General features: G+C 58.7%; 1 protein-coding gene across 2 annotated transcripts; it reads right to left on the bottom strand.

The window, feature by feature from the left end:
- Nucleotides 1–1,377: 1,377 nt before the first annotated feature.
- Nucleotides 1,378–20,193, bottom strand: RELT (RELT TNF receptor). Of its 2 annotated transcripts, none has more exons than XM_045484078.1 (11): nt 19,813–20,193; nt 8,033–8,101; nt 6,930–7,004; nt 6,669–6,835; nt 6,389–6,468; nt 5,497–5,754; nt 4,098–4,178; nt 3,795–3,876; nt 3,373–3,630; nt 2,734–2,932; nt 1,378–2,592 (listed from the first exon to the last, which is right to left on the bottom strand). In XM_045484078.1, the coding sequence occupies exons 1-11, from the start codon at nt 20,086–20,088 to the stop codon at nt 2,545–2,547; spliced, it is 1,593 nt and encodes a 530-aa protein (XP_045340034.1). In that variant the 5' UTR covers nt 20,089–20,193; the 3' UTR covers nt 1,378–2,544. The 2 variants fall into 2 exon arrangements, with proteins under 2 accessions (XP_045340034.1, XP_045340035.1); XM_045484079.1 differs by lacking the exon at nt 19,813–20,193 and adding an exon at nt 10,057–10,160.
- Nucleotides 20,194–21,219: the final 1,026 nt, after the last annotated feature.

Genomic DNA, 21,219 nt, shown 5'->3' on the forward strand with positions numbered 1-21,219 from the left:
CCTCCCTGGGGCCTAAGTCCCCACCAGGTATCGCCTGTCACAATCTGGCTTCTGTGGGGAGCTCAATCCAATCAGACCTCGTCCTGTTCTCACCATGTCCACGAACCAAGGACTGCTGCAGTCCTGACCCTGTGGCAGCACCTGGCCTTGTGGACCATCCTGCCCCTCACTCCCTTTCCCTCACTTGCAGGACACTGCAGTCTCCTGGTCTCCTTCCCACCTCCTTGGCAGCGCCTCTGGGGCAGCCCAAGAGTCTGCCCTGAGCCCTCTCTCCTGGTCCAGTCCTGGTGCAAATGCCTACTTGAGTGCTTCTAAATATTCCTGTAGCCCAGGTCGGTCTCTCGAGCACTTCAGGCCTTCACATTCCAGACGCCCAGGGGGCTGTATCACAGTTGTCTCCTGGGCTGCTCCTCCGGTTTCCCCACCCAGCTGGCCCTAATCTGTTGACCCACATCTTGTTACCAAGTCCTAGCAGTTCCATCTTAGGACTCTTAGATCCTGCCCCCACACCCTGGCTTCCACCACCTCTTGCCTGGACAGCTGCAACAGTTTCCATGCAGAATTCCTGCTCCACCCTCCACGCTGTGACCAAGAGCAAGCTGACCAGCTCCCCTTCCTAAATGCCCTAGAGGTTCCTTGGCATCTCTGGCAGAAGACTGATGGCTTCCAAGAGCATGTGTAGCTGTCTTCTGCCCACACCCCATCCAGTCTCCACACCTGGCACCTTCAACTTGCAGCTTCTCCAGTTCCTCGTAGTTCCCCTGGGCCTTTGCACATGCTGTTCTCTCTCTGCAGACCACGTTTCCCTTTCCCACATTCTCCAGCTCCCAACAGGTCAGTCTGACCCCATCCATCTCCCAGGCTCCACTTCCTCTAGAGCTGTGCTGTCCAAGATAGGAGCCACTAGCCGCATGTGGCTATCGAGCCCTTGAATATGCCAGTTCTTACTAAGATGTGCTTTAAGTGTAAAATACCAGATTTCAAAACAAAAAAATTAGTGGTTCATGCATAATCTTTATACTGACTTTATATTGAAATGAAAATAGTTATACTGGCTTAAATACATTATTGATACTAAGTTTATCTTTTTCTTCCTTTTAAAAATGCGGCTATTAGAAAATTTTAAATTACATATGTGGTACATACTATATATATATATATCTATTGGACAGCACTACCTCTAGGGGCTTCAGTGAGAACCTGATGAAGTGAGGGGCCTCCTCCAGCCCCACTTCACCCGCTGTCCCCATGCCTACCTGCCACAGAGCCAACACTGCGAGGGGAGGGATGGCCTGTCCCACACACAGTACCTGACACACAGCTATTTGGTGAATGGCCAGATGACCTGGGAAGAGACACAGGGAAAGAAGCTCCTCATGACACGACTTTCCCACCTTTTATTATCCAATAAATGGATGGGAATAGAGACAAAGACAGGACAACAGCAAAGTTTCAATAAATAAGAGAAACAGGGATGGCAGTGGGGCCCATGCCTGCACGGCCCCACATAAATAACCAGGTTGCTGAGCCAGAGTGGACATAGGGACTGGGCTGGGCAGTCGCCCGCACTGCCCAGGCTGGGGGACAGACACCAACACCACAGGGACACACAAACCACTGAGGCCAGGGGCACCTTACCAGCCCCTCACCCACGCCTCTCCCCAAAAGCTCCTGAGATCTTGGGGTGGCTATGCAGGCTGGCACCTTGTACTACAGCCCTGCCCAGGTCAAGACTGTGGTACCAATTTCAATAAAAACAGCAGGGTGGGGAGCAGATACATGCATTAAGCCCCTTCTTATAGACAGAGCCAGGGATGGGCCGCCCCATGGGGGCCTGAAGGCAGAGGCCTTAGAAGCCGCAAAAATGGGGCCAGATAAAGCTACTAATGGGAGGGGTGGCAAGGAGTCAGGCTCTCCCCTCACATGACCCGGGCCAGAACCTGCCAAGTAACTGGAGAAGCCCTGAGCCCTGAGATGCCTTTCTTTTCCCACTTCATGGTCAGAAGAATTATAACCAGGTGATGGCCAGGGACTTGCCCATGGGTAGAGCCTGGGAACTCAAGTCTCCAGCCCATGGCTTTTTGTTGCTCCTTCCCTTTACAGGGCCCACTAGAAGAGGCGGGAGAGGTCCGTACTAGGGCCCCGTACAGAGGCAAGGGCAGCTAATTACCAAGGTGTGGGGCCAGGAGCGCCAGGCAGAGGGCCCCTCCCCACCAGGCCAAGGCCTTGCCACTTAGTGGTACAGAGGATCCTGCAGGGTCCCAGGATCTGGCCAGGCTAGGGCACAGGGCATCCTTCAGAGAAAAAACTGGGTGGCAGGGACAGGGGAGGGGCTCTCAACCTGCTCCTGCACACAGCACCCGCCAGCTGGCCTGCCTCCTCACTGGGGCGGACGCTCCCACCTCCAGGCCTTGGCCTTTGCTGTTCTGTCTGCTGGGCCATTGCTTCTTGGTCCTCACACGCCCAGCTGCAGCTCTACCTCCTCCAGGAAGCCTTCGGAACCTCCCAGGGCAGGGCTGCCATGTTCTCAGATGAGACAGACCATCAGATGACCAGGTTGCTCTCATTTAGCCGGACCACATAGCGGTTCTCCTGGGAGACAAGGTGAGGGGTCAGAGTGGAGTCAGGGGCTTCTGTATTCCCTGCCCAGGGCCCCCTGGACCTCCACCCCCGCCCTATTTGCAGTCAGGGTCGGCCCAGGTGCCAACTGACGCTTTCCCCTCTAGCCCTCACCTCAGCCTTGTTCTCTGCTGGGGGCTTCAGCCACTTAGTATGGCTTCCGCCACTTCCCAGCAGTGCCTGCTGCTCAGTGGGGAGGCCAGGTTGTGGGGAGCCAGGGAGAGCACCCCCTGAGGGCCCAGCCTCTGTGACAATCTTCACTTCAGAGGCCGCTGAACTTGACCGTTGCTCAGGAATTCGGGCCACTCGGAACCTGTGGTGGTGGAGTGAGGAGTGGTGGTGTGATGATTCCATTAAAGACAGAACCACGGGTCTAGAAAGGGCAACACCCGCCAGGATCCCACACCAAGTTCATGGATCGGAGTCTGAGCCCTTCCTATGCCCTCCCACCCACAGATGAGCTCCCAACCACTCTCAACCCTAGGCTGTAGGTAAACAATCCTTTGGCCTGAGGGGCCCAAGGTGTGATGGAGGCCAGGACCCTGCCCTGGCGCCCAAGGGCTCGTGTGAGACACAGCATAGCTGGAAGACCTGACTTCTCTCTGACAACCCTCCTTCTGCCCAGAGAGGCATACTGAGGCCAGAGAGGGACCAGTCACCAAGCAGGATGTTTAGGGCTCAAATAGGGCCCTGTCTCTCCCACCCTGGCTGTAATGTCTCTCCCCGACCCTCCAGTATCTATGCCCACCTCACCTGCCCACAGACAAGATGGTGATCTCGCCCTGGCGTCCTGCCTTGGCCCCAGCCTTGGGAGCCCTGGCCGGGTTGGGCAGGAGTCTGGGAGTAGGAGTAGTGGCAGCTGCGGCCTCAGGGGACAGCAGCACCTCAGGCCACTTCTTCTGGCTGCAGCGGGAGCAGCAGGGGCCAGAGAGTGAAGCCAGGCCCTGCACGGTGTGGAGGTGATGACGATGTGGGCAGACGTGTGGCATGCTGAGGGGACCCGGCGGCAGCCTACAGCGGGCACAGGGGGAAGTGGTCACTAGGGCAGGCCAGCGCCAGCGGGTCCCAGGAGGTAATAAAGGGGAATCGTGAACATGAAAGGGAACATACCCAAGTGGTGAATCCCCAAGGAGGCAGGCTGATTATCTGTGGGTTTGGATCGCCTGCCCACTCACCTGGGTACGGGCCTGTGGCTGGTCTGCACCAGCTGTTTGCTGTGATACTCCTTCAGCAGCTCCTCCAGGGCCGCGGCATTCTCTGTTGGGTAGCTGTGGTCAGAACCCAGCTCTGGACCACAAAGGGGTGCTCCCCGTGCACCCACACCCCACCCCACCCCAGGCCTCGTGCCTTTTCCTCCACCCCTCAGCCACACTGATGAGAGAGGGCCAGGCTGGCCCCAGGTATCTCGGTGGGAGGGGCGGAGCAGAGAGGAGACCATCCTCTCCCCGGCATGGGGATGGGGTCAGACCTCCCCTCACCTTTCTTCTCGGTGATCAGGCGTACTAGGACCCCAATGGTGTCCTCATTGGCGTCCTCAGCCCGGTAGGCGGGGTTGATCCCTGTGGAAGAAAAGCAACAGCCATGGTCCTGGAGAAGTGGAGGGTTGATTGGGGGGGGGGGCGGCGGGGGAGGGGCGGGCGGCGCTCCAGACTTGACTCCAGATTTAACAGCTATGCCAAGATGTGGCAGCAGAGGGCACCGCAGGCCTTCCTGTGAGTTGTGCTGCAAGCCTGGGTGTTGATGCAGTGGTGGCACTCCAGGCCTCAGCTTAGGCTCTGCAAGCTCATTATCACTGCTCCCTGCAATTGGAGGGTGAGGGGGGCCACCCCTTCTGGGGCCTATCATCTCCCCTTCACAGCCTCAGGTAGCTGTGGGCTGTCTCCCTGCCCAGAACCCTGGACAGTTCTCGGGCACACTCTGCCATTCTGGGCTTATCACACTTCCCCACACACCACCCTGTCCATATGTCTAACTGAGGGCCCTCAGGGCCCAAACCTCAAGAGTGTGAGAATAGGCCACGTAATCAATCCTGGGCCAGTGGCAAACAGCTCCTAGGACTTGCACCCAGCCAGCAGCCAGCAGCTGAAGGAGAACCTAGGCTAGGAGAAAACAAGTGCGGTCCCAGACAAAATGGCCTGAGCTGCCATCTTCCTGCCTGCCTAAAGCCCCTGTGCACTTCCTGTCCCTGCCAGCCTGCAGCGTCAGGAGCTGGGAAGGGCTCTGGCCAGTCCCGGGCAGCCTGTGGCACAGGCATGGGAAGCACTGGTTCGATCTTAACTTGGCCGCAAGGCTCTGTGGGCAGTGTGTGTGCATTGGGGGCCCTGCCCTATTGGCCTTCAAGGGACGGTGCAGGGAAGAGAAAAGGGGCCCAGGACCCGGGGATGGGGGGGAACACATCTCTCCCTCTGGTTCCAGGACTCCTAACTCAAACCATGGCCTGGAGCTGAAACCTGAGTCCCTCGTGGGGTCTGCCAAGGACAGCTGCCCTGCCAGCCACTCAGGTCAGAGGTCAACCTGAGAAGGCAGTCCGACCCTTGAACCATATACATACAACTGCAGTCCCCAAAGAGTTCAGATCCCTACAGCCGGACAGGGCCTCACCCAGGACCAGAATCCCACTGAAGCCACTTGCCCTCTGCTCTGCCCCCGTCACCACCTCAGGCCACTTCACCTTTCCTTCCACTCTGTCACTTCACACGGTCTCCTCTGCAGCCGCACGCACACCTCCAGGAAGCCCTCCTGGTTAGCCCTCTGCAGGTCCCTCCCTGTCAGTCCCTCTAGGCCAACAGGTTCCCTTGCGCAGCCGCCAGGCTGAGCTGGGCTGAGCTAGACCCTACCCTCTGGCCTCCCCACTCAAGACCCCAGGCTGAGCCTCACCGCTGCCTCCACCTCCAGGGCCGGGCCCAACCTCCTTGTGGGCCGTGCAGTGGTAGCCTTTCCGCTTGAGCAGGTTGCACACCAGGATGCCCAGCAGCCCCATGAGGCAGAAGACAGGCACGATGGCAATAACCGCATACTGGGCAGCTGTCTCCTCAGGGCCACCTGCCCGCGTGCCATTCCCAAGCTGCCGCGTATCCCCAGCGCTGCTGGCCCCTGCTGCCACCTCCACACCACGTCGGGCCCGTCGTCCCCGCTCTGAGCACCACAGAGGATGGAGGCATGGAGGAAAGATGGAGGCAGAGAGGCCCAGGGCCTGGGTTAAATGGGAGGGGGGTGGGGGCACGAATGTGTCCAGAGCCGCCTACTGCCCACTCTCCACCATGCTGGGGAGGCAAAGGCCAATTCACCCCTACTTGTTCTTGGCCATCTTATCAGCCTGAGCAAGGCCTCCTCAGACCTCAGGACAGCCAGACCCTCAGCCCCCTGTCCACCCCTCATTCTGGGGTGAACACAGTACCTAAGCACATGCCTGGGCCCGTGGACACCGGATCCCACCCCCCACGACTGGCCGATGAATTAGTTTCCTCAGAAAGCGACTGACAACAGGCGAGAGGTGTGTGCGTGTGTGAGTGTGCGCTCACACGCATCTTCATGTGCCTCTCTTTGAGGGGAGGAGGACAGGGGACAGGCAGGGTGTTAGCTCCTCAGGGCCTCAAGCCATGGCTGCCACCTGCCGGATGGGTCCTTCCACTCAGAAACGAGGAGAGCAGACACTGCCAGCGGAACAATTGAACACGTGTTGCCGGACGCCCTCTGGCTGCGCACCCTTCCCTGGGCTCAGGCAAGCTCACTGGACCCCCACCAGTCCTGCCCCCCATCTGTCACTCACCATAACAGCTGCGAGTACCCAGAGGTGTCCAGGAGCACGGCTGACAGGAGACAAGGGGGACCCCTGAAGCGGCAAACCACCTGCAAAGAGAGAAGACATCACTAAGGCCTAAAAACTATCCTTAAGAGAGGCTCCTGCCAGGCACACTCACTGGTCCTGACCCCTCCCATTTCACAGATGGGAAGACAGGCCTGCTCAGGGGGTAGGTGAGGCTGGGACCCTAGGACCCAAAGTCCTGGTCACCTAGCCATGGGTCCTCAAGTCCCACCCCATGGCTCACCCAGGCTGGCAGTCTCCACATAGGGTGTCTCGAGTCGCTGTGCCTGCCTGGGCCTCCAGCCTCCCTCGAGGGCTGCAGCGAGCGTGGGGCTGGCACGGGCCAGGGCCCCATGAAGCAGAGAAAGTGCCGGGGGGACAGGACCTGCATAATGTGCCCTGCCCCAGGTCCTGTGGGAGGGAAAGGATGAGAACAAAGCCGGGAGCCAGGTCTGGGGAACCCGCCCCTGACCCTCAACAGTCTTCCCAGGACAGGGCAGCTCACCAGGCTGGGCTCCTCCCCAGGTGGGCACCGCCAAAGGGTCCTTGATGTTGGAGTGGCCAGAGGCCAGCGCAGCAGCTGGAAGAACAGCAGGCAGGACACACTGAGAGAGCAGAAAGTGCTGGGATATGGCATCTCTGGGCCATCTATCCACCACCCACTTCCTAATGTCTCAGGAGTGGGGACCACTGACCACACAGGGCCAGCCCCCAGGTTTCAGGGACCTTCTCTAACCTCAATCCCTCATGTTCTGAGTAAAACCTGCCTGTCCCATACCTGCTGCATCACCACTGCCTAGGTAGAAAGAAAACCACATCGGCTTCTGGAAAGTGCTGGAAAACCCCAGACGGAGCCAGATCAGGATCTCAAGCCCTTGGGTCCCTGAGTCACATCCATTCCAGCTAACCAGGACGATAAAGAGGAAATGCTTCCAAATTCCTCTCTCAAGTCCTGTCTCCCTTCCTGTGGCTGTGGCCCCGCCACCACGGCTGGGCCTGTTGTTAACCAGGCCCTGTTCATCATCCCTGGGGCCAAGTCGGCAGCCAGTGCTTCCTGTTCTGGGCCCTCAGCAGAGTGTTTGGGACAACTTCCTCCATGACCTCTCCACACAAGGCCGGCCAGCTCACACTCCTGCACCCACACGGGGCGGGATACACCTCAAGGAAGGGATCTCAACTGGCCTCCCCCAGCACATTCCACTGACAGCTCCCTCTGCACCCCACTCCAGGAATCAACTATCTGCCCTGAATCCCTCCTGCTGCCGGCAGATTCCCTCCACCCCCAAACCTGTCCTCCAATTTGGCCCAACTTGGGGTAACAAGCACAGAATAGAGCCAGCTGCCCTGGAGGGCAGAAGGAATGTCACACAGGAGGCTCTGGGACCCTCCCCAGGCCCCAGCTCTGGCTCCCAACATCTGCCAAGCGCTAGGAGGACTCCTGCACCAAGAGTCACACAGGCCAGGAGGTGTTTCCTAGGGTTGGACTGCCTCAATTTGCAAAGCAAGAGGTGTGTAACCAACCCTAGCATGGCAGCCAGCGTGGGGTTCCTGAACTCAGAAGGGCTGGGGTGCAGGGTTCAGTACTCCCAGGTCCCATCCCCAACTCACCACAAAAAGGCAGGACAGGGGCCAGTGTGGCAGGCTCAGCTTCATCCTCGGGCCCCAGGAGTCACCAGCCTACAACACACATGGAGGGAAGGCTCAGCAGGAGATGGGAAAAGGCAGGCAGCTGCTGTCCTCCCAGCACTGTTTCCAGGACAAGACTGGATGGGAATTTGCAAGGTATTGCTGGGCAGGCAACACTGGGGTGGTTTGGCCTACACTCACTGCACCTCCCGCCTCCCCCACAAACCTGGGTAGAGATGGGGGTGCCCTGTGTGGGGCCGCCCTCCCAGGGCAGCAAAGGAGGGGGACAGAGGGCTCTGCCAGGCTTGGGGGACTTCCCAGAGGAGGAAGGGCTTCCTTTCCCTTCCATAAATAGCCATGTGCATGGGGACATGGGCAGGGGGGCCCTGGGAGGAAGGAAGTGTGCAGCAGCAGTCCCGGGGGTGGGGGCTGAGAGGGCCTGCAATCCCCCCATGCCCAGACTCTGCACCTCATTTCCAGCTCCCAGGCTCCTGCCACTTGGACCTCCTGTGGGCCCAGCCTCTTGGCTTCTCTGCCTTCACTCTTGCTGTTTCTTCTCCAAGGAAGGTACTTTCCCTCAGCCATCAAAGCCAAATACGAAGGCAGCTCTGTCCAGAAGCTTCTCGAGATTTCATTTTCCCCCCACAGCCGGGATCAAAGCGCCTGCATGTCTCCCTACTCACTGCCCCCCATCACAGTCCCAGTCCCACCACAAGTCCCACTCCCCAGTGGGCAGTCTTCTCCACCGAAGGATGTGGAAGGACATGTCCAACACTGGGAGGGGTCTGACTGCATCTCTGGGTCAAGAGCAGACCGCCTGCTGCCATAGCAACCAGTGTTCAGCCTTCTGTCCTCTCTCTCAGGCACCTACCACTGTGTGTTGGGCATTGCCCTCGGCGCAGGAAACAGAAGAAGACAGACACTGTCCCCATCCTCAGAGAGTTCACATCCCTGTTGACCATACCAATGGTCTACAGATGAACAGGGAAATGCCCCCCTGCCAGACAGCGGGAAGTGCCAACAAACCATGAGGCAGGGTGAGGGCGCCGTGTGGGATGGCCGCTGGTCTGAGGCTGAGCACCCAGGCTCCAAGCATGGGGTCCTCTGGAGAAAAGCCTCCAGCCAGTGGGCAGGTTGGAAGAGCAGGAAGGAGGATTCAGTTTAGACAAATGGGACTGTGGCAAAACAAGAGAGTTTCATCACTTTTTTCCAGGAGACCTGGCTTCCGGCTCAGGAGGGTGAAGGAAGCTGGATTTGTCAGGCCTCAGCCACAGGCCATATAGCTTCTGACCCCCAAGGGGCAGCCAAGCCACTGGCCCAGGGCCCCCAGCAGATTGAGGGGACCCTACCCGGAGCCCCGTGCTGCCTGATACCAAGTCTGGTGGGAGAAGCGATGCCTGCCGTAAAACCCCAGGTCATATGAGAGCCCCTCGGGGGCACAGATGGCCCGGCCTTCCCAGGTGGAAAAGGAGCCAGAGGAAACTGATCCCCCTACACAGACCTCGGTGGCAGCAGCTAGGGGTTCGAATTACATCACAAGGGAGGGGGAGGGGCGGCAGGCACAACATCCTCGGGACTCTCCAAGTCACTCTTGGCCCAAGGCCAGCTAAGGGGAAAACCTAGGACAGGAGAAGGTCGGGCCACAGCATAAAGGCCACACCCTGGTTGTCTGTACCCAACAGGTAGCATACTCAGACCCATTCCCCCACTTGTCCCCTCCTCTAATTTGGTCACAAGTCTTCCTTTCCAGTTTCTGGCCCAAAATGTCCCTTCCCCTGCCCAGGCCAAGCTCCCACTCAAGCCCCGCCCCCCCATGGAGATCCTTCTTCATAGGATCTAACCCATGGACTTGACCACAAGGCCTCAGGCTGACCCCACAGGGGCTGGACCAGGGGTGAAAAGAGGCACAACAGCCACAGAAGAGAGGACCCCAGTCCCACTCCTGGCCCTGACTGGCACCTGCTGGGTAACCTGAGCCCACAGTGAGGGGCTGTACAGCTGCTCACCTCCAGGCCGATGGGGAACTGTGATCTTGAGACTTCCAGGAGGAAAGTCTTCCAGGGGTCCAAAGGCCCAAACTCAAAGCCAGCAAGGGCCCACTCAGGCATATTCACAGACACTCGCCGCCTAGCGCCCTGACGCCTTCTAATTACGTGCCTTCTAATTACCCCAAACTGGTACTTACTCCAGTCTGGCCGCCGGAGTCTGCTTACAGCTGCACTCCCAGCCCCCTCACTCAACTAGATTGAGCCCCCGATGAACCTGTCCGGTCAGGCGGCCCATGGTAGGCCACCCAGAACCCCCTCCGTGTACACACAGGGCGGCACCTGCCGCTCTGACCTGCCCCTCGGCACCCCCTGTCCCACCAGGACTCCAGCATCTCTAAGCCTGGAGTCCTGAAATCTTGACTGAAAAGCAAGTTCAGATCAAAGCCCCTCGGCTGGCTGAGTGTCCGTGAAGGCTCCATCCCCACCTCTCTGCCTAATCCTAAGGCCAGGAAGTCAGTGACCTTCCAAGGCCTCCAGAGAGCCTCCTGGAAGAAGGCTGTCAAGGTAGCTGAGCAGACCCAGGCCCACAGCAGGGAGCCTCCTCTCAGGGCCCAGTGCTCCAAACAGAGGAGAAACACCCAACAGGGCCCCAGGGGCAGAGGAGGAAGTAAGCCTAGAGGCCACTCCTCCCAGAAGTCTAACCTGGGCCTGTCCCCATTGCCACCAACTCCCTGTGGGACTGGAGCCCCTGCTACACCTTGCTGGGTGTCTCAGTATCTTCATCTGCAAGATGGGGATATTTGTCTCCCAGGGCAAGACCATGATTAGGTTTAAATGAGGTAACAAGCCTAAGGAAGGTCTTGTGATTTCCTCCCCATCACTCCCTTCTTTCCCTCTGCACCTTGGCTCAGGTTTGTAATTAAGTATTTGTTTGCTTACTTGTTCAGCGCTGCTCCCCCTACCCCACCCCGACAGCAGCAAGGGCAGGGATGTCTGTCTCATTCACCACAAAGCCCTCCCCCAGCAGTGTCTGGAGCGGGAGGCCTCCACAAAACAGGTTGAGGGGGAGCAAGCTTCCTAACATGCAACCCACCCCCATCTCCAAAAATGCCCAAACAATTAGAACCAGAAATTCCCTGGAAGAAAACCAACTAACCAGGGCAGCGGAGCCCCAGGGACATGCAGCCCTGGAGGCCTCAGAGAAAGAGGAAGCTGTGACACCACCCAGGTCTCCACAGCTTCCCCTTTCCCAGAACTGAAGCTTTGTAGGGTCATGAGGCCCCAGCCTGGGGCCCTCCTCTCCACTTACTCACTCTCCAACCTCAACCTGGCCTCCTACTGAAGCTCCACTGAATCTCCAAGGGCCCTTGCCCTTGGCCTCCAGTTCAGCCCCACCTGCAGCCTAGGCATCCTTACACTGGGATCTGGCCCCTGCCCCTTCCCCCAGCCATTCTGAGCTTCTTTCACTCCCCTACACTTGCCTCTCCTACCCAGAAACCCTTCCCATCACCTGGCCAATACCTACTCTTCCTTCAGAGCTCAGCTCAAGGCCCCTCACCTCCTCCTGGAAGCCCCCCACCGCTACCTTCCCTTACATAGTCATCATCCACATGTAACCTACCCGGCCCCTTCCCCACAACCTGTGTGCCCAGTGCGCAGCACAGGGCCAGGGCCCTGGTAAGTGGGTAGATATATGCTGAACTGGGGATGGGATGGGTTTGAAGGAGGGGGCAGGGATCAGGAGAGCACCTAGGTTCTGTCAAGGCTGGGTGGGCCAGAGACCAGGATCTCCGTTAAGGAGCCCAGAGTCTGGGTTAGGCAGGAGGGGAGGTGGAGGGAGAGTTGAAACTGGATCTGAACCCCTGGGCTAACTTGGGGAGAATCAGTCTGCCTTGCTCTGCTCCTCAACTGGCTCTGTGGCTGTGGACACCCCTGCTCCCATCAAGACAGAGGGCTGCTGTGAGGCTAAGAGAATTCACCTTAAATATGCAGCACAAGGCCTGGCACACAGAATGAGCCCTCAGTAAGCATTCGCCATGCCTCTGTTTCCCCATGTATAAATTATGGAGCAGGGAATGACACACACTTGACAAGCAGGTGTGAGGTACAAAAGAGATTCTTCTCTATTTATGCTTGGCCCAGAGCCTGTACACAGGAGGTGCTGAATTAGCCATGGTGAGGCTCTGGGAGGTAGGGGGGTAGAAGAAGGGAGAGAGGTCTGGAAAGATAGGTGGGCAGAGCCCAGGTCACACCAAGACTTGGATGCAAACTGAGAAGCCTGCACTGCCTTAAGGGCCTGTGGGAGACTTGAAGGGTTAGTGGGTGGAGGAGAGGTATGGAACAATTTGCCTCTCAGAGGGCTTCCTGGGTTGCCTGCCAAGAAGGCTGGACTGAGGAGACAGAGGTGAGAGGCAGGTCCCCACCTGGAGCAGAGGGTGGGAGGCAGGTACTTGTGTTTCCCAGCGGTGGCTCTAGGGCCTATGGACCTCCCTGCAGCCTTCAGAGGCTAGAGCTGCCGGGAAACACAGCTGGGCACAGGCCTTCCTTGACCACTCGAGGCGGCAAGACAAAGGCCGCCCATCAATAGTTAGAAATCCAGGTTAGTGAGGAACCCAGTGGTTCCCTGGCAACTGGGGCTGAAGTAGGGCAGTGTCCACAGTGGGTGGCGGTGAGGGCAGCTAGGCATGCCTCCTTTCCATCCTCCACCCTCATGGGGAAGCCAACTGGCCCTCATTCCCTCAGGCCAGGCCCTCAGTTGCCCCTACTCCTTAGGAGTATCCCTGTTTCACACCTGGGTAAACTGAGGCCACGGGAGATCACTTGAATGGGTCACACAGCCAGTGTGTGGTGATGCAGGGGCCCAGGTCTGTCTGATTCTGCCTCCTACCTCATTCCTGACCCCTCTTAATCCTAGAGCCTAGCTTAGGGTCCAGCATATAGCAGATAGTCTCTGAGTGTTTACCAACCAGATGGCAGAGGCTAGGGAGGTAGTGGCGTACAGAAGTGGCTCACTGAGAGGCTATTACAAAGCACCCAAGCAGGCCCCAGGGAAGGAGGTACTGCCCCCATTCCTGGGGGTCTCTGGGGTTTGCCTCCACCCACACTAACTTGCATATTGCCCTATGTACCAGCTCCTGTGGGAAAAGGCAGTGGCACCTTTGAGAAGCAGGAAGCCCAGGGAAGGCTGGGAATTCCCAGGGGGTTGAAGAGCAAGTCCCAGGGTGGAGCCCAGCTCCTCAGGCTGCTGACAGGCTGGGGGCCTAGAGTTGTGCAGGGGCTATGTCAGGGCCACTCAGTGGGAAGGGCACCCCCGTTCCCAGCCCAGCCTTGGGCAGCCTTGGTCTCCCAGGCACAACCCTTGGGTAAGGACATGCGTGTGAACCCCAAATCCCACACCAGGGCACACCAGACAGCAGCTGCTCCCCGGCCCACTCCGGGGGCTGGGCATGGTTCTGCCCCTCAGACCTCCAGGCTGCCCCCGGGCCTGCACTTCAGAGGCTCAGGGAAGTGATGGGGGCAGGTGGGGCTGAGGGAGCTAATTGGCCCTTGAGGCTAAGAAAAGGGCTGAGGTGGCCAGACTGGGCCAGCCCTGCTCCTCCCAGTCTGGTGCAGTTCAGCTGCAAACCCGATCCCTTACCTGAGCTGAGTCTGGGGCTAGGGGAGGGGGCACTAAACCAGACAGTCATCTCTGGGGCAGAGCTGGGCCTCCCCAAACCCCCTAAGCACTTACTGCGCGCCTCATTCCCATCCCAGGCCTCAAAGATGGGGTCCCAGGCTTCACAGATGAGAAAACTGAGGCTCAGAGAGACTAAGGAGTACCCTGTAACAAGTCGGTCTCAAAGGAGACAGGGTTAACCCACCCAGTGGTGAGGACAGGCAGCCCTTGTCCTTGCCACCCCAGGCCTGGCACTTCTGCTCCTACAGGCCCTCTCCAGCCTGACACCCAACCACTTAGCACCCTGGGCTTCCTGCAGGGAGCCCGAGCCAGCCCTGGGCCGTCTCCCTGGCCCCAAGGCAGGATGGCAATGGCCCACTCACTCATGCTACTGCTACTTCTTCCTCTGAGAAGCCAACCCCAGCTGCACACTCGGTACCAATCACGGTACCGTGCTCAATCACAGTCTGCTCAGCACAGGCCCCCCGTCACCCCGACCTAGGCAAGGCTTCACAAGAGACTGAGGGCAGACCACAGGCCCAGCCTGCCCTGTCCTCAGACTCCTCTAGACCTGAGGTGCGGGGGAAAAGAACCCTCTCCCCAGCAATTCTAGGTCAGGCCCCAACCCATGGAGACTGAGGACTGGGGTCAGCACAAGGCAAGAGGTTGGGTTCCAGAACAGTTACTCCTGGTTCAAGCTGTTTGTCACTTAGTGACTCTGTGACCTTGGGCAAAATACTTACCCTCCCTGAGCTTTAGGGGTCTCCTCTGCAAACAAGGGCTCTGGTCCCTGTCTCTGGGGATGCTGCAGGGATAAGTGGAGCCACTGTAAACAGGGCTGACCAGGGCCTGGCCTGACCAAACCTCTCCTGAGGATCCGTTCTCACCACAACCCACAAGGGCCAGAGGAGGAGCCAGGCTCAGAATTAAGCAGCATCCAGCCAAGGTCATCTAGTGGCTTTGGAGCAAGCAAGGGTGCTTTGGGGAACCAAGCATCAGTCCCAGCAGCATGGACAAAGGAGCCTTGGCCTCCCAGGGAAGCCCGTGGGTGCCCATTTCCCAGCTGCTATACCAGGCCTGTATCCACCTGCTCCCATGCCAGCTAAAGCCACAATCAGGAAGGTGGAAGGGTGCTGAGCAGTCAGGACCCAGCCCCACAACTCCAAGCTTCAGTTTCCTCCTCTGTAATTTGGGATAGTTGTGTTTCTTCAGCTGACCTCTTGGTGTGGCTGGAGGATCCAGAGTTCACAGGAGAACAGTGGCTCTTCTTACAATCAGGCTTCAGCCTAGGTGCCACCTCCTGCAGGAAGCCTTCCCAGCCTCCCTGTCTGGGTGGACCCTCCCCTCTCCTGACCCCTTCAGCCACCTGTGATCTCCCTGGAGGGAAGGAGGGAGGGAGGGAAGGCAGGCAGGCAAACAGGCAGGCTGGTGGGCACATAGGGGCACCAGGCCACTCCCTGAGCTCATTGCTCCTTCTCACGGTGACTACAATATGCAGATCCAAGTTTAGATCCCTCCTTCCTTCTCTCCACCCACACACTCAGACCCCGCTTCTAACTGGCTGCAGAGGCCCCTCCATCCCTCTCTCTGTGCCAAGTAGCCAGGGCACACACAGCCACATGGGCAGTTTATTTATAGAGCTCTCATCTTTCCCAGGATGGCTTTCCAGGCAAACAGACCTGGGTTAAGATCCCAGTTACACTAGGGTCTTGCAAGTCCCTTCCCCTCTCGGGGCCCTCTTTTCCCTACCTATACCTAGAAGGGACTGCTGACCCTCAGGGCATAAGGCTAAAGATGTGAGAGCCTTGGGGTCCTAATCCCAGGGCTGAGCACACAGTAGGGATGCAGCCCTGGGTCCCTCCTGTCCTCCTTGCAACCCCAGGCTCAGCCAGTGGCACTAGGGCCAGACCCAGGCACCCAGGGCCTCCGCAAAGAACGGGTACTGAGCTCTGCCAGAGACCTGGTCCCAGCAACACTCAATCCTGAGTGGGGGTGGGGCCAGATGGGCCCCGCTGGCTGACCTCAGGCAAAACCCCGCCCTCTCTGGTGCACCCCTCCCACCCACTGGGCAGAAGGGCCAGCCCCATAACAAAGGGGGTCTGGCCTTATCCAGCGAGGCCAGGTGCTGAACAGCCCCACTACTTCCTCCTCCCAATGCAGGTAGCCAGCATGATCTTTCTGTGGAAACGGATGCCAGACAACCCTTGCTTCCACTTGGGAGACAGGGCTGGGTAAGAGCTTGGGCACCAGACTCCAGCACCACGGTTGTGTGACTCAAACTAGCACTGGTCCCTTCTGCCCTTTGAGTTTCAGCTCCCCAGTAAGCAGCCTGGGAAGGAATAAGATCCTCTGTCAGTACGGTTGAGACCTGAGCCCAGGGCCTGGCAAACAGCAGGGAATGTGCTGGCCCTGAATGAGAGCCTTGTCTGAGGAGGGCCCAGACACCAGATGTTCCCCTTCAAAAAGGATAGTCATGGGTCTTCACCTCTAAGCCTCCCAGCACACAATAGGCCCTCAGCCTACAGTGGCTGTCGTTCCTCAGGAAGAGGCCTGGCCGGCACCGATATGGCACCAATATGGCAAGACAGGGCAGGCTGCTGACCAGGCCTGCCCTTCCCAGCCGGGTATGTAGTGCCCATGAGTGTCCCACACCTGTGCCCATTCCCAAAGGTGAGGGGGTGGGGGTGGGGGGACACCTGACAGGCGGACCACAACAATGGAGAGGGGCTAACATTGGGCTGGGAGGGCTTCCTGGGTGAGGGGAAGCTGTACCCTGAATGGCCAGGAGGGTTCCAGAAAGGGGAGACAGCAAGAGCAAAGGCAGACTCGAACCAAGGCACACGGCAGGGAGAGATGAAGGTGAAGACGTAAAGTTCAGAAGGTCTTCGAAGGAAAAGTGCTGATGCAGGGAGGATGTTCTGACAGTGCGTGGAAGAACTGGAAATGGAGGCAGAGAGGCCAGTACGGGAGTCTGGGGCAGGACAGCAAGGCCAGAGTGGAACAACAGAGGGAGGCCTGATTTTGTGAAGGTGTGTCTGGAGCCTGCTTCCAGTCTTGGGCCACATCCAGTCTGCCGGGGAACATGTGGCAGGACAGAAGGAAGAAAGGTACCCTGTTTGGAGGGTAGAATACCAGGTTTCTGGACGCCTTGGGTAAGTCCCAGCACTTCTCAAACCTCAGTCTCTCCCTCTGTAAAATGAGGCTGACTCTATGAGCAGGCGTGGAGTGATGACTGCCCCTCAACGTCTCCCCTCCTTGGCCAAACACAGGTGCCTCCCTCCAGCAGCTATCACATCAGTCCCAACTGGGGCCATATGTGGAAACCCACCCCGGCCCCACTGTCATTCTGGGAGGTCCAAGTTCCCAGAAAGCTTTAGCCTGGGCAGGGCACAGGGTAGGACTGGGAGGGCCTCCACCAGGGCTAGGATGAGAAGAGGAGGCTATCCCTTCCCCTCTTCCTCCCCCCGCCCTGGGCCCAGAGCTATTTCCCTGTTTGCTGGGGATAGAAATAACTCAGGCTCAGCCCCAGGAGACCAAGACAGCTATTCTGATCAGCCCCAAGAAGCACAGCCCCAGTCATTCCAGGGAGGACCAAAAGACACCCTGACCCCCCAGCAACAGCCCTCGGCCCAGTGGCAGCAGTGGTCAGAACTTGCGGGGCCTCTGGGAAGAATGGGGAGACTGAAGGACCGAGAGGGTGGGGCAACCCCAGGTCACCCCCAGCCTGCCCCCACACCACAGCTTGTGGGTAGATTTGGGAAAATACTCCCAGAGCAACTCTAAATAGTGGAACAGAGCCTCTCCGGTATGGTGAAGGTCAGCTGGGACTCTCAGTTATCCTTGCCACCCCTGGAGCCTGGGCTGTGCTGCTGACTCCTGACACTTTTTGTAGCTGTGTGGATGCTCCCAAAGCCAGTTGCAGACTCTAAAAGGCAAGAGACAGGCCTCTCTGGTGACCTCCTGCTAGGGGTGAGAGCTGGGGGAAGGGAAGAGGAGGAACAGGAAGACCACATAACTTACCCACCCACACAGACACGTGTACAAATACACACTACACTCAGAACTCACAAAGGCACACTCTGGCAAGGCCATGCTTGCCAGTCCGGGTTTGAGAGAGGAAAGCCTATATAAGCCATGAACAGATATTAGAAAGATAGGTGGCCTTCTCCAAGCATCTCACAGGGTTTCAGAGGCAGAAGACCTGAATTCCAGTCCTGACAGTGTCCGGACTCAGCATGACCTTGGCCAAGTCACTTTGCTTCTCTGAGCCTCAGTTTCCTTCTCTGAAAAATAGTCCTATCTCAGAACCACTGCGAGGATTCAACAAGAGTACACCACAAAGTGTTCAGCATAGCACCTGGTACTGTCCCCCTGCCCTCAGCCCCAACACAGAATGCGACCAACATTTTCAGAGCAGGACAGAACTTCCAGATCCTTTAGCAGATACCTCCTCACCCCTCCTGGTCTAGAGAGCCCAATTTCCATTCTGCCCTGCATGGACCCAACAGACCCTCTTGTGGGGGTGGGGGCCTCGGAGGGTAGCCCAGATGGTGCTTCAGCTCTCCAGATCAGAGACCACTCGTGGGGAACAACTCCATGCCCCCTCTCCCCCAACAAAGGGAAATGAAGGAGACCGGGGCCACAGAGGTCAATGTCTATGGATCGGAATTCTGGGCTTTGTCAGAGAAGCTGTACTTCCATCCCTGTCGCCAGCAGCCCCTGGGCCATTGTGTGCCCAGCAGCCAACCTGCCCCCACCCCCCACTGCAGTCTTTCTGCCTGGAGGGAGGGAGGGGAGAACAGAGGCGGTTGACCCAAAAACAATAGAGGATCCCAAAGTGATGATTCACAGTCCATTCACAGCCCAACACCTCAGTGTGCAGAAAGGGAGACTGAGGCCCAATGGGGGCAGGGTCTGAGAGGAAGATAGGCCCAGTGAGAATACAGGTTACTGGGGACAAAGCTTTGCCAGGCATCTGGGACCTCAGTGTGTGAGTGTGTTTGGGAGGTGGAGCCTGAGGCTACCTCAGGGCCCCTCAGCTGCTGCCAGAAGTGTCAGTCATCTCAGCAGATGTCACCCAGCCTTGGCCTCCTCTCTCCCTGCCCGAGTAAGTCCACTCAGGGTCCTCCCGGCTGACTAAATTGAGATGTTGAGAGGCACCCTCTTAGGGACCGCTCTGGAGCCGCCCCTGGCCTCCCCTCCTCCCCTTCCCTCTTTGTACGGCAGGTGGTTGAGGTCCCTCCTCTTTCTGCCTCTTACTCATTCTCCTGAGGCTTGGAAACACACACACACACACACACACACACACACACACACACACACACACACACACTACTTGGCCCCACGAGCACACTACGGCCCCAGTGATTTGGAGGTTGGTTCTCCAAATCAGTTAGGGTTCCTCTCTGTTTCACACTCACATTAGGGAGTCACTCTGGCCCTGCCCTGGTCTCATTCCAGGCCACATACACTCTCAGTGACCCCAGTGACCGGGGTCTCACAGTAAGCTGGGGTCACGGTCACCCGCAAGGACCTGGGGTCTCTCTCACACAATCACACGCACTCACTCGGCCTGTCAGAGATACACAGAGCCCCTCTGTGTCTCCCGCTTGGTCCCGGCGTCACTGCCCAGTGTCCCGGCCACACGTTCTCCCGGGCTGGGCCGCCTCACGCGCCGTGTCACCCACAGTCACGGGCTGACACCGTTCAGAGCTCCCCCCCGTCCGGCCGCCCCGCGCCGCAGCCGTCCCGTCCCGCACCCGTTCCTGGTCTCGGTCCAAGTTTCCCAGGCCGGGGGCGTCTCCGGGGCCTGCCGACTCCTCAAACTGCAAGTCCCGCGGCTGCTTGGCCCCCGCGCACGGCCGGGCCTGGAGTCGCGGCTAGAGGACGCGCAGCTCCCGGGGCAGGGGGCTCACAGAGCGGCAGGGACCTGTGCGCGGAAGACGCCGGGACAGGACGCGGGGGAGGGGGGTGCGCAGAGCTGGGGCTGCGGCATCCGCCGCCCCGGCCAACTTCCTCAGAGACTCGGGGAGGCAGGGGGGCGCCACTCGGGTCCGCACCACTCTGGCCCCGACCGCGGGAGGCAGACCCCGGGCTGAGGCCCCACGCGCCCTCCTTACCTGACCGCCCAGCAGCAGCTCCAGCCGCTCAACCCCTCGGCAGACTGGCAGGCCGGGCCCGGCTCCGCGAGCGCACCGGCAGCCGCGCAGGCTGCGCGCCTTTTGAATGAATCGCCGGCCGGGCCGGGAAGGTGCGCAGCCCCGCCTCCGCGCGTCATGGTCTCCGGCCCCGCCCCCTACGTCAGAGCCCGGGCTCGAGCCCCCAGGTCCCCACCCCCTTGAGGCCGCGTAGGGCCTCGCGTTCTCCCTTCGGGCCGCGCCGCTCTGTTTCGCCATCTCTCGCGCCCCCCGGGAACTGCAGGGGGCTGCGAGGGAAGAGGCCTCTTGGATCCGCCTCTCCTGGACTCCAAACCAAGAAAGAAGGGGTTGCGCGATGCAACACAGTCTGGAGACTTGGATGCTACCCCGGGTCCTGTCACAATTGCCGGTTCAGGCAGGACCACCGCCACCCCTTCTTGGATCTTGTTTTCCTCCTGGAAATTGGCAACCAGGGAGAACGACCTCACTTTGTTGATGAGGCCCAGGTCGGCCCCTGGAAGTGCTCGCTTGTTGAGGAAAGTCCAAGTGAAAGTGAATCTATAATGGAGGTACACGTAGTGATCTCCTGCACATGCCTCAGGGCGCAACCCAAAGCGCCTTCCTCCAGAGACCTTTCCTGTCCCCATTCCCCACCCTACCCCACCCCACCCCTCTCTGACAAGATAGTGAGTGTCTCCTTCCAACGGGACAGATGACACAGTGTTCTCCCTTCCCTACCACCAGCTGCCCCACCCTGCCAATTCCCATTGCCAGCTATCTGGGTGCCCAGTTAGGCAGGGACTAGGGACTCCAGGACACTATTCACATTGTATTCCCAGCTCTGTGAATTGTGCCCTCTGGAGTTGTGCAATATGGTGGGCCAGGACTGGAGGCAGCAGCTCAGCAGGCAGAGTTTCCCCCCACTCAGTACTATTGAGGGGATCCCAGGCGGTCCTCCCAGGACAGCAGGGCTGGGAGAAGATGCACACAGCACGGAGGGCCTCATGTTGGGGGCAGAGGCGGGCTGGGAAAGGGATAATCACAGCCCATGACAGAGGTAAAGGAAGGTAAATAAGTCTATTGGGGATAGATTGTGGGGAGAGGTGGAGAATTCTAAACAAACTGAGTCCTAGAACCTGAGCTGTAGGGTGAGGGGGTGGGGAAGGTCAGGTCCCCAGGGTCCAGGAGATTCTCAGAGGAGAACTGGACACCTGCAGAGGGAGAGGGGGAGGGGAAGAGTTTCCATTTCCCTGGGCCATGCCCAGGTTGTAGGTGAAGAGCTCCAGGTGACTGATATCAAGATCATAGCCCCATCCCCCTCACATCTCAATGGACACCCCTCAGGGCTAGGGCAAGGGTGGTCCTAGGGTCGAATATCTCAAATCCAAG

This window comes from Leopardus geoffroyi, chromosome D1 (genome assembly GCF_018350155.1).
Source record: "Leopardus geoffroyi isolate Oge1 chromosome D1, O.geoffroyi_Oge1_pat1.0, whole genome shotgun sequence".
Classification (NCBI taxonomy): Eukaryota; Metazoa; Chordata; class Mammalia; order Carnivora; family Felidae; genus Leopardus; species Leopardus geoffroyi.